Genomic DNA, 12,955 nt, shown 5'->3' on the forward strand with positions numbered 1-12,955 from the left:
CTCCTAACTATGAGATCAAGACAGCAATTAGCTGCTTAAATCAAAGAGATGAAGACCATTTCAAAGTTATCATTTATAAAGTTAAAATATTCATTCCAATTCCAATAATAGAAAGTCAACAAAATATAGTAAATTATTATCATGCCGACGTTATGATTGTGACTTTGATTTTCTTGACAGCATAGAATTAGATCAATGATTTGTTGGTGGAATTTCACATTCTAGTCAACAAATCACACATGTCATATCACGTCCTTGTTTGTCTGCAAAGAACCGAAGAAGACAATGGATTTGAGTTATTTCGAGGGGTGGTAAAATGGACCGAACCAGCAGGACCGACCCGTTTAGTCGGTTTTTTTGGTGGGTTGAGTCAAATATTTAAACTTATTTTTTATAGTTGGCTTGTCCCTCTTGATTCCTTGAAAAAAACAAGACGGGATGAGCCGCTTAACTCATTTTTTTAAGACTTATTTTATCATATTAGATTTATTTTGATTTTTTTTTTTGACAAAGATTTATTTTGGTTGTTAGATTTATTTTAGAATTTATTTTATGTTGTGGATTTGAAAGTGCGAGATAAATCATATCTATCGTGAAGTTAATCAATGTGCAGATAAATTAGTTAATATTGGTTATGCTTGAAGAGTTTTAAAAATCGGACCGAACATCAAATCGATCAAGGCACTGGATCACTGGGTCATTAGTCCAACCATTGAGTCACTAGTCGAACCGCATGACAAAACCATATTAAATCGGAAAGCTCGATAGTATGACTCGTCTCTATGAAAAATTTGTTGTATGATTTATCTTTATTGAATCATGTGATTTGATCTATATAAAAATATCCAAGTGCCATGGTACCTGTAAAATAAAATAAAAATCATAAAAAAAAAATAGCATTGTTTTACTCATAAAATAAATGAACATGTGAAAAATATAATATGCATATAGGTTAATTGGATTTTTTTTGGGTACAACACACACTACAAAAAATAATAATTAAGGGTAGCATAAAAAAAAGTAGTTATTAAACAAGAACGATTTCTCTTGAAGGAAAAAAAATCATACAATAACGATTTAATTAGTATAAAATGATTGATTATATCATTAAAAAATTACTATTGTGCCAAACAAATAACATAAGTAAAACGCAAAGTTTTCAAACAGAGCATAAAACATCACGTGATTCTATAGAGATGGAGGGTAATATTGACATTTTTTAATATGTAGGGTTTCCTTTCTTTTGTTTAAAGAGGTAAAAATAGTGACTCTTAATAAATATCCTCCGTCAATTATTCTCTTTATAATTTCATCTCCAAACAACAATATCAACTGTCTCTTTCTCTCAAAAAAAAAAAAATAAAAAAATCAGCGGTCTCTTATTATATTTACGATTTTCAATCTATCTAAATTTCCCTTTTTGTTTCTTACTTCTTATTTCTTGTTTCTCCATCTCTAATGAAATCTAGATCTGCCAATTTTTCAATTATTAAGAAAAAGTAGAGGTCAAGCGTTGAACTGGCCGGTTTACAGAAATTCTTGAGTCATCGGTTTATTTCAATTTTGACCGGTTCACGCCGGTTCCCACTAGATCATTAAAATGACCAATCTGATAACCAGACCGGACCGATTACCCTACAGGTTATTGGTTCAACCGGTTCGATCGATCGATATGGTCCGATTTTATGAACTTACAAAAGAAACGTTAATTTATGAGTTGTTTGATAGTGATTGTTTAAAATGAAATTATATATAGAAAAACTTTTCCCTATAGTTGAACTTACGAAATGTTACTTACAAGTGTAGCCACTGAAAGTCAATGTCTGGAAGGGTTAACTTAGATTTCAACAAGAGCATACATTTTCTAACTACATTTTTAAGTAACATCAACATCATTATCCTTAACTTCAACGGTGAACTAGAAACATAGTATTGTGTGGTACTAGTAAATGACAAAAGAAAATGATGTGAACACAATATTTTTGTTGACAATAAAATATTGGGAATCTTTGAATTTTTTGTCCTAGAAATCATACATAGCTCAATCAGCGTAATCAGTTCTAATGATATAATTAACCTTATTTTATCACTTAACCAATTCCTACTTGGCATCATAATCAGCCTATAATTTAGAATCAGATCATCACCTAAGTAATTCAGTTAATCTATTTTTGTCCAACAAAAATCGATTAATCAAGTTCGTTTTCTATATTAACCAAATTCCAGCCTCTAAATAGATTTCTACGTACTGAAAATTGATTTTTTACAACAAATAATCTGGTTTAAACTATCGAAGTCATAGAGAAAGGGAAAAAAAATTCATATAACATCAACAACAAACATAACACAATTTACATGAAATACATGAATAAATGTAAGAAACATAATTTATGGATGATCGGTTATAGGGCTTTGCTTGCAAACTTGTTATCTATTGACTGTAGAACTCGCTGAGAATGTCTCAGTTTGTGAATTAATCTACAAAAAATTGTTTTGATACTTTCATTAAATGATGAATGATTATATCAAATGTCTTGACAATGTTGGAGTTTCAAAACTGAATTTCTATTGATTTTCAAGCAAACGAGCAAGATATAACCGCTGTTTAAATTTTCAACGAACTCTGATTTGCCACAAAAATATTTTGAATTGAAATCCATTATTTTAACGGGAAACTTGGTGACCAAGAATAATTTTGTGGTCTAGAATAGTCCACATATATATGAGATGTTTTTAATTGTTTGTCTAGACTTTGATTGTGTGTTTTTTCTTTGTTGGGTCAAACAATGTAGTGGTTTAAACTTGGCAATTTTAAACAATTAGTCCTTTAATTTAATTTTAGGTAACACTTTCGTCCTTTATCTTCTTTTTTTAACGATTTAGTCCTTTATGTTATAAAATGAAACTATTTTATCATTTTTTTATGAGATTTTTTCAATGAAATTTGATTTTCTAGACTAGTATGATGAAGATTTGCGTTTGTCTATGAGTTTGATGAATTTTTATTTTGGAATTTTTGATTATTTTTGCATAAAAAGGATAACTATGTTGTTATTTTATAACATAAAGGCCTAAATCGTTACAAAAAAAGATAAAGGACAAAAATGTTATCTAAAATTAATTAGTTAAGGGACTAATTGTGTAATTTTACCTTTAAACTTTAAACATACAAATGAATTTGGTTCTATTGCATGTTTTGCAACAAATAATTTCTGAAAGAGTTGTACGCATCCTGAAAGAATTTTAGAATGCTTGTGATATTATATTTGATAAGTCATTTGTGGAATATATCAATATTATATTGGTTCGAGTGGAACTTATTTTGTATTAAATTAGGTCTCGTGTTCAAGTATTGGTGATGAAAAAAATGTACTTGGGAAGGAAGGTTCCATAAAGGATAATCAAATTCACATGCAGAGATTACTATTTACCGGTAAAGGTAACATAGTTACAAAACAAAGTCATATTTAAGTGAAATTTACTACTCCCTCCGATCCTTGTGCAAAGATGTATTAGGTTTATTAGTTATTAGATTGAGAACAATTTCGCAGCCACAACAATCAGGGCAATACAAGAACTCTTCCCAAATTAATAAATAGGAAACAAATTTGTTTATTGACAAAACTGAGTAAACTATGATCAAATAATAGTTTTTTCCTTAACAATGGTAGTATTCATCTCAAGCATATTATTTACCTGCCAATGACATCACTCAAAGTTACATTGTTGTTTGAGTTAGATCGATGACTTTGTTGAGAAGATTCTGTACTTCGAGAATTTTGGTTGTGAACAAATGCAACTTTACCGGGAGGTGGAAGATGTGTAATCTCACTTATGAGCATCAAAACAACAGTTGATATACTTGGTCTTTCTTTTGGAAGTTCTTGCACACAAAGAAGTCCTATGTGCATGCACCTCAACATGCTGCTTTCAAAGGATGCATCCCATACCTCTCGATCTATTAGGGATATAGTATTTTCTTCTAACCATAGCTTCCATGCCTAGAAAGAAACAAAACAAAGATAAAGTTATTACTAATAATATTGAGATTCTTTCTAAATTTGCCTCAAACACTCTTTTTATTATTGGTTAAAATTTGCGCAGACATTTCAGTTGTGAAAATGGATCCCATAATATAAAAACTCTAATTCACGTAAAATAATGGAACCCACACAAATTTTAGACAATAATGAAGTGATGAACATGTATTGCTAAACTTTTTGTCAAATAAAGTAATAGAGACATGGATTACATAGACTTACAAAGCCAACAAGGCTAAGAGAATCCTCATTTTGATAAAAGCTGTTATTTCTTCGTCCGCTTACAATCTCTAGCAATAAAACACCAAAGCTATATACATCTGATTTCTCTGAGAAAAGTCCCCCCATTGCATATTCAGGCGGCATATAACCACTACATTTAGAGCATATATATTATAATAAGTACATATGTAATAACTAACTCACTAATTTGTAAGATTAATTATTTTAACATTATATTGTCAAATGATATAGGAATACTTACTAAGTTCCAACAACCCTTTTTGTGTTAGCTTCATCACCTTCTCCACCTTTAACAATTCTAGCTAAACCAAAGTCTGATATTTTTGGAATCATCTCATCATCAAGTAAGATGTTGCTTGCTTTTAAATCTCTGTGTATAATCTTAAGTCTCGAGTCTCTATGAAGATACATTATTCCTCGAGCTATTCCTTCAACTATGTTCGACCGCTTTCTCCAATCTAACTTTTTCTTTTGTATTGGATCTTAAAAAACATAAACAATAACTTAATGTGATGACAAATTGAGTGCTTTAAGAACATTGAGCAGCATGAAACACACTAAGAAGATATTTGGATATACAATATAATTTTGGATTTATAAACTATGTGTCATGCTAACTGGTGTTCCCGGGCACTGGTTAAAGATATCAAAAACAACTTCTGTCAGTAAGTTATAAGAATGAGTTTTTGAAAATTAAGTAACGTATCTTAAGCTAATTTATAGGCTCTTTCAAATATTCAATATGTTTATTTAACATTTCAAAAAAATTCATTAATTATTTTAGGCTAAAAGTAATTGAACTAACAATTTAATTTTAGGTTAGAATACAAATGAGTGAAAAGAACTAACCAAAGAGAAAGGCATCCAAACTTTTATTTGGCATGAACTCATAGACCAACATTTTCTCTCCTCTTTCAACACAACAACCAAGAAGTCTTACAAGATTGCGATGTTGAAGTTTAGAAATCACTACAACTTCATTCATGAATTCTTCTATTCCTTGTCCAGATGCTTTTGAGAGTCTTTTCACAGCAATTTCTTGACCATCTTCCGTGACTCCCTATATAGTATAAAAAATATTTTAATATTGAATTTATGATATAATACAAAAAATGTCATACAAAATCTTAGACAAAATCACCTTGTATACCGGGCCAAAACCTCCCTTGCCAAGCATATTATTAAAATGAAAACTGTTTGTGGCAGTTTCAAGCTTTTCAAAATCATATAGTGGTAGCTCATCCAATTTCATTTGTTTACATTCTCTAGTAGTCAAGTTTCGAGATTGTCTTCCTGAAATGAATTTTTCAAGTGTTAAGAAGGGTATATATTGTCAACATGAAAGAAATTCCAAATTTACAAAAACATTAGTTCTTTTAATATCAAAAGTATGTATATGCTTCATACTTGAATGTTATTGTGTTTGCAACTTATGCGACGTTGAGGGGTTGCGTGAAGGTAGGGTTTTTAGGGTATACCAGAGGGGTTTTAACAGATTCAGATGCATTCTCTCAAATTTCTCTCCATGAAATTTTGTCCCACAAACCCTAATTTTCATTACATCTTTTGTTAACCAGTGATCATGAATAGTCTCTTTCAAGTAAAGAATTATCCTTATAACCTCAATTTGACTGTTGTTGTTGTTGTTCCTCTAGGTAAGATTCTTTCTTTAGTTCAAGTTTCCTTTTCAACTAGTATTCCCATTCTATTGCTGTTGTTGTTGTTGTTTTTTACATTTTGCTTAAAGATTCTACCTTATGTTGTGTCAGGAATGGGATTAGGAGACCAAGTTATTTATCTAAGTTTGTTCAATTGTTCTCTCTCACTTAGGTAAGGGTTAAATCTTTGGTTCTTGAGATTTAATTTTTGTGTTGTTCTTGTAATTAAATTGGTAAATGTTTGTTATCCTAGGAGTGTTGTCAGTTGTCTAGCAATGGAGTCACCTTGGAAGGAGTTAATCCAAGGATTTCACTACTCAAACTAAGGTAATGATTGAGTTAACTAGATCTTAAATCATAGGTCCTCTGATGTAAGACCAACAACAATGTCTCATTTCTCTATTTTGTTTGGGGAAAAGCTATCAAGTATGGACACTCTTTGGATTAGACGTGTTCAAGCATTCAACACGTATCGTGTTCGATATCGACAACTTTCTTTATCATATTCACTTTATGTTTTCATTTTTTCTCTCTATTGTTTTGGTTTTTGTGTCAAAATTATCATATAAAATAGGGGAGCTTCTATGGTGCAGTCAGCAAACTGACTTTTTTGGAAAAGTTAATTTTGATCTTAATGTGTAATTCATTTTTAAATTGTTGATTACAAATTAATGATCAATAGTAATTCATCTAGTAATGCTTGCAACATCTTGGACTTACAGGTACTATTTTATCGTTGGCATCTTTAACATGCAAACATAGTTGATGATATTATGTGATAGTCTTATGTGTTACACTTTGTGGGGTGTTACACTTAAACAAGGTAGAATAAAATTAGATTAAGTGTAGTCTTGTTAATTTGATGAATTGATGTTAGGCTTAATTGCACTTTTGGATCCCTATCTTTCCAAAAGTTGCGGTTATGGACCCCTAACTAATTTAAATACAAAACAGCCCCCTATGTTTTGATTCTTTGGCAGTTTTGAACCCCCAGTCCAGTGTTGACTCGGTCAATGCTGACGTGGCACCCTAAGTGAGGTGCCACATGTCAAATTTTTTATTTTTATTTTGCCTTGGGGGTCCAAAACTGCCAAAGAATTAAAACATATGGGGCTGTTTTGTATTTAAATTAGTTAGGGGTCCATAACCGCAACTTTTGGAAAGATAGGGGTTCAAAAGTGCAATTAAGCCTTGTTGTTACTATGAGGACTGAACTTTTGATGCCACTGTACAAACAGTCAGGTATTACTCACTATCTTTTTTATGCTAGTGTTAACTTCACCAAAAAAGTCATTCTGATGACTTGACCATAAAATTTTCCATAAAATAATTGTTCAAATAACTTTCTATCTTTTTGAAAATGGAATTACACCCTCCAATAAATGTCACTCACTTTTTAACACATGCTTTTCAATTCAAGTTTGAACTAGAAATCAGGAAACTTTACCTTTATGCCTAGCAGAACGTCTTAGCCACAAAAGATAAGCACATACAACCAAAGTAAATGCTCCCGTGCCCCCAGCAATTGAAATGATTAAAAAACCCTTCTTGTGCCCCTTTTCCTTTTTAACTGCACCCGTATATGATTCAGCTTATTAGAATGAATAAAAGCTTAAACAAATTATCTCTAAAAAAAAAAAAAAAACTTAAACAAATTAATACATTTTTAAGGAAAAATAAATAAATCCTTGTCCACGAGGTGTGAGCTTGGTAATGAAAATTTGACTTCATAATTGAAAGCAAATAGTTCAAATCTCATATAGAAGAGATGTAAATTGATTATTGGTTTCACCGTTGTTGATAAAAATAAAAACAAAAATAAACTCTTAAAAAGAAAGAGCGGAAAGATACCAAGTTCTGCCGGGACACGGATGAAGAGATCAACTCCTCCATGAGGAAAGTTTTGCAAACCAATTAAGTCTCCACTCCAATACACGCAACCTATATAACGATCATATGCATATGCCAAACAAGAACAATTTACCAAACAATCTGTTCTACATTTATCTTGATTACCAGCTGATCTCTCATTAAAATCAGGAACTTTCATATTCCGATTCACCAAAAAACCATCTTGTTTAAATTCATTTGATCCGGTCTTCAACATCTCACACTTCAAGTTCATTCCTGCTGTCCTCACACAACCATTAGTCCAATTCCTTGAACTCCATTCCACCAAATTCTTTGGCTCAAACCCTTTAAAACAACTACAAATATTTGGTACACTAGAATTATCACAATTTCCAAATGGCCCACATTTTCCATAAAAATCACACTCATTTTGATCCACCTCAAGTCTAAAATGTTCCTTTTTATTCTTATACTCAATCAACTTAAGTGTCCCATGTGGTGTCAATGAGAGAATTCCAAACATAGTTTTGTCGGCGAAATTATAAGTTATAAAAGTGGTTCCATCATCGTCGACACCTAAACGCCAACCAAATAGATATTCGGTTGACAATCTTGGCGTTCCGAGAAAAACCCTTCCATTCCATGGACCAGTTCTCCAATAAATTTTTTTATCTTTCCAAATGAAAACTTCTGGTACATCCAATCTTTCAACACTAATTGTAAAATGTCCCGAAGAAGGATCATTGTCACTTTTTCTTGCTACAAAAGCAATTTGCTTACCTGTAACTTTATTAGATGCAATTTTCATCGATGGAACAGCTGAATCTGCAGGGTGTGTGAAACTATCCCAGATTGTTGCTCCAGAATTGATGTCTCTTAGAATCAAGTTCCCTGCATCATCAAGTTTAGCTGTTGAATTTGTTGAAGATGAAATGTTTGTTGACCAAATGATGATACCATTTGGTTTGTTCAATATTACAAGATTTCCATCTTTGTGAATTGTGACAATTCCATTTGAATCTTTGAGTGGTTGATCTCTGTTTGCAATCCATATGTTGTTGGTCTCATTGATGTACCAAATTCCTAAGTAACGGTTGTTCGAATTTAATGGGCTGAAAAATCCTAGCTTGAGGTCTGTGTTGTTTGAGGTTATTGTTTCATTGTCTTTGAGTGATTTTGATGATGTAATGGCGTTGTTGGTAGAACTATAACATGAATAAAATGTGCAAAATATGAGGAATGTAATGAATAAGTCATTTATATTATGACTTAGAAAAGCCATAAATGTGTAACAAAACTGTTTAGATGATGATGTTTTTTGAGGAATACTAGAACTTAGATAGGCTTTATGAGTTTGTAATTTGTAACATGTTCCTAATCAAACTATCATGTGGAAGATGTTATTGTTGAATTGTGGCGTCATTGAGATTTGAGATGCATTATTTTATTATCAAGAAGCCAAATTTTGTATGGTTATTTAATTAAAAAAAAATTATAAATGAAAAATTATGTAAAGAACTAAGAAGTCAACTCGTGACGGACAATTATGAGGGTTGTTGCTAAGGGTGTCGGGAGATCGATTAGGATTGATTTTGAGGTAAAATTTTATTTGATTCAAAGACCTAAATGAATATGTGGTTTAGTTTAGTTTGATTTGAAGTTTTATTAAAAAAACCATATCTTATTAAACATTTTCTATTGGCACATAAGTAGTTAATTTTTTTTTTTGAGGGAATAAGTAGTTAGTTTTTATTGTCAAAAGGAAAAAAATATTAGTAGTTAGTTTTGTTAAGGTGAGTGACGAGGAAAATGTTAGTAGCAGGATTGAACCTTCTTGTTGGTCTCCCTAGCCAACAATTAGGCTAGTCATTGAGAAAAATGTTAGTAATTAATTTTTAATTAGATGTAGTTAATTTGTATAAAAAATTAGAGTGACTCGATGATATTTTAAAAGGTATTTCCTCCGTCTCAAATTGTATGTCACTTTAGAAAAATAATTTGTCCTAAATTGTATGTCACTTTACAATACCAGTGAAACATTAATGTTATTTTTTCTATTATATCATTAATTATTTATTACTCTTTCTTTTTTCAATTCTTTTATTTATTTTTCCCATATCATTTATTAAGGACAATTTTGTAAAACAACTCATGATATCTCTTTCACACACAATATTAATTACATTTCTTAATATGTGTGAAATGTCCAAAATATTATACAATTTGGGACATAGGGAGTATGTAAGATCTTCATACTCGAGTTTAAGTTAGATGATTAATTTTTTTTTGGTATAAAAGAGGGCCAAAAACCCAAATAATTTGCATTTTATTAACACATAATAACTTGATTGTATATATTACATCAAGCAATATGTATTAAAAAAAATAAGATTATTAGTAAATATTACCAACATTTTATAAATTATTTTGGTTAATGATTGGTGTTTATTTTTATCTAAAAGCTGATGGGATGATTTTTTTTTAAAGAAACTGATGGGATCAATTTTAATTAAAAAAAAGAACTAAAACAATTTTATAAAATGGATCTTGTTGAGATTTCGAATTCTTTAAATCAACATCCAAACACCCCTCCTAACTATGAGATCAAGACAGCAATTAACTGCATAAATCAAAGAGACGAAGACTATTTCAAATGTGCCATCTGTAAATTTATAAAGAATTATTATATTTTCCTATAACTTTTTTTTTACAGGTATTTTCCTAGAACTTCCAAAATGTACGGAAGCAATATAAATATTAATATAGAAAATTGATTAATAATAAATAAATAAAAACACATGTAATCACTAACTTAAATTACACAAAATCCTTTATATATATATATACAGGGGACATATCAAGCGAGAATGAATATTTTAGGTGAGAATAGTAGGAATAATTTTGAGCCACTAGATCAAAAATTAAACGCATAATTTCCTCCCATTTTTTTCCCACTTGAGAGGATTCTAATCCTCCTTTTTTTTTAAGAAAGAGAAGATCCTAATCATAATCACACGGTTCGTAATTCGTTTCAGTACATTGTACATGTTTGGGTATGCGGTTTATAAATATATATGCTCAGTACATTATGGATTTATGGTAGTTTTAATTAAGGGTTAATTAAGTTTTTGGTCTCTATAAATATCCGCAGTTTTGTTTTTAGTCTCTATAAAATAAATCACACTTTTTTTAATGATTTTTTACGTACTTGTTTAAAATATTATAAAAGGTTCCGTCACAATAAATTAGCTCAAAATTTTATTTTTAGGTCCAAATTTTCGTTAGTTTTATCTTGAATTTATGGCGTTTTTAAAAAATTATATTTAATTCATTACATGTTAAAAAATTCTAATTTTTTATAAAAGAGATTATTATAATGTTCTTAACATGTCTGTTAACAATCATTTAAAAATATAAAAGTTTAAGTATAATTAAACAAATTTCAATTTAATAGGGATCAACACATACTTTTAATCCTTGTAAAATTAAAATTTGCTTAATTGTGCTTAAACTTTTAAATTTGTAATATATTTTTCACATACTTACTCAGAATATTATACAAAGTTCCTCCGCAAAAAATAACTTAGAATTTGGCTTTTAAAATTTGGCTTTTAAAAATTTGGCTTTTAAAAATAACTTACTCAGAATCTTAAAAATTTGGCTTTTAAAAAATTCATATTTAATTCATTATATGTTAAAAAACTAATTTTTTTTTATAAAAGAGTGTCTTACGATGTTATGAACATGTATGTAAAAAATCTTTTAAAAATTTAGAAGATTAAACATAATTAAACAAATTTTAATTTAACAGGGACTAAAAACACTAACAGAAAATTTTATAGAGACTAAAAAATGTGATTTATTTTTATAGAACTAAAAACAAAACTTCAGTTATTTATAGGGACAAAAAACTTAATTAACCCTTTAATTAAATTAGAACTTGGATGGGAACAATGATAGTGAACTGTCACTTTAGTTTACCTCCTCTTACTTCATCTGATAAAACAAACGCTTGGCTGGGGTCTAGTGAACTGTCACTTTAGTGATATAATTAAAAATATAATTTATTTTGTAATAATATTTTTAAAATTAAAAATATATTAATCATAAGTATTAATTTATCATTTTTTTAAAAAAAATACTCTTTCAAAACTTATAGTAGATTTCTCAATTTTTTCATACATTTCTCACTCCCAAAGCATTTCATTCTCTATTCTTTCAAACTCGCAAACAATGCCTAAAAGAGGATACGGAGAGAGTTAAGAGAGAGGATGAGAGAAATTAGAGTAAAAAGAGAGTTGCAAAACACCAATATTCATTGGTTCAAGTGTAACTTTTTTGAATTAAGTAAAGTCAGTGTCATGTGAAGATTACTAGTTATTGATAATTTCGGGAGTTACTGATAAAGTCGGTCGATGCTTTGAACTAATAACGTAGTTGCAAAATTAAGTCATATCTCTATATACATGTATTCTAAGCTACATTTCGCCTATGTGTCACCTTACCAATGCCCCCCTTTCTAACTAATCTCTCATACTTATGCCAAGTGGCTCTCTTTTGTTCTTGATTCTTTACTAGCCATTCTCTACTATCTATCTTTCATCTTTCATTTCCTATCCGTTGCAAAAACATTTCATTTACTTCACTTCTTGCAAGTTACACAATGAATGCATTATAATCTATTTTATTAATATTGAGGGGTTACGTTTTAAAATTGTTCATATTCTTAATCAAGACTCTTACACACACAAGTTTACGCTCCTCATTTTTTTCTAAGCTTATTATGTGTTGCTTATGTTATCCTTTTCATTTCTTCTTCCATTTCATTTTTTGATAGTTTTGCTTTTCTCTTCAAGCCTTGTGTGTGTGTGTTTCTATTTCTATAATATTTCGTATTCTCTAATGGATATTTTTCATTGATTTCAAATACACAGGTTTTAGGAAAAAGGAGAGTTTTGTTGAAAGGACACTTCATATATGAAATGGTAGTTGTATTTTTTTCATTGAAATTAAAGTATTTTTTTCATTATTATTTTTTATTTAACATTGTTATGAGATAAAGAGTTCACTAAACATGAATATTTTTTTATTCATTTTTATTTCAAGCTAACATGTGGTTGTTGCTATAACTATTAGAGATTTTTCCTTCTCAACTAATTGTCA

At 29.8% G+C, this 12,955-nt stretch overlaps 1 protein-coding gene across 1 annotated transcript; it reads right to left on the reverse strand.

The window, feature by feature from the left end:
* Positions 1-3,470: 3,470 nt before the first annotated feature.
* On the reverse strand, positions 3,471-9,137 carry LOC11430409 (G-type lectin S-receptor-like serine/threonine-protein kinase At1g11300). The gene is made up of 7 exons (XM_024772426.2): positions 7,793-9,137; positions 7,389-7,511; positions 5,425-5,576; positions 5,133-5,343; positions 4,525-4,765; positions 4,263-4,413; positions 3,471-4,001 (listed from the first exon to the last, which is right to left on the reverse strand). Exons 1-7 carry the CDS (start codon positions 9,072-9,074, stop codon positions 3,693-3,695), a joined length of 2,469 nt encoding a protein of 822 aa, XP_024628194.2. The 5' UTR covers positions 9,075-9,137; the 3' UTR covers positions 3,471-3,692.
* Between the last annotated feature and the right edge of the window lie 3,818 nt (positions 9,138-12,955).

Source organism: Medicago truncatula, chromosome 8 (genome assembly GCF_003473485.1).
Source record: "Medicago truncatula cultivar Jemalong A17 chromosome 8, MtrunA17r5.0-ANR, whole genome shotgun sequence".
NCBI lineage: Eukaryota > Viridiplantae > Streptophyta > Magnoliopsida > Fabales > Fabaceae > Medicago > Medicago truncatula.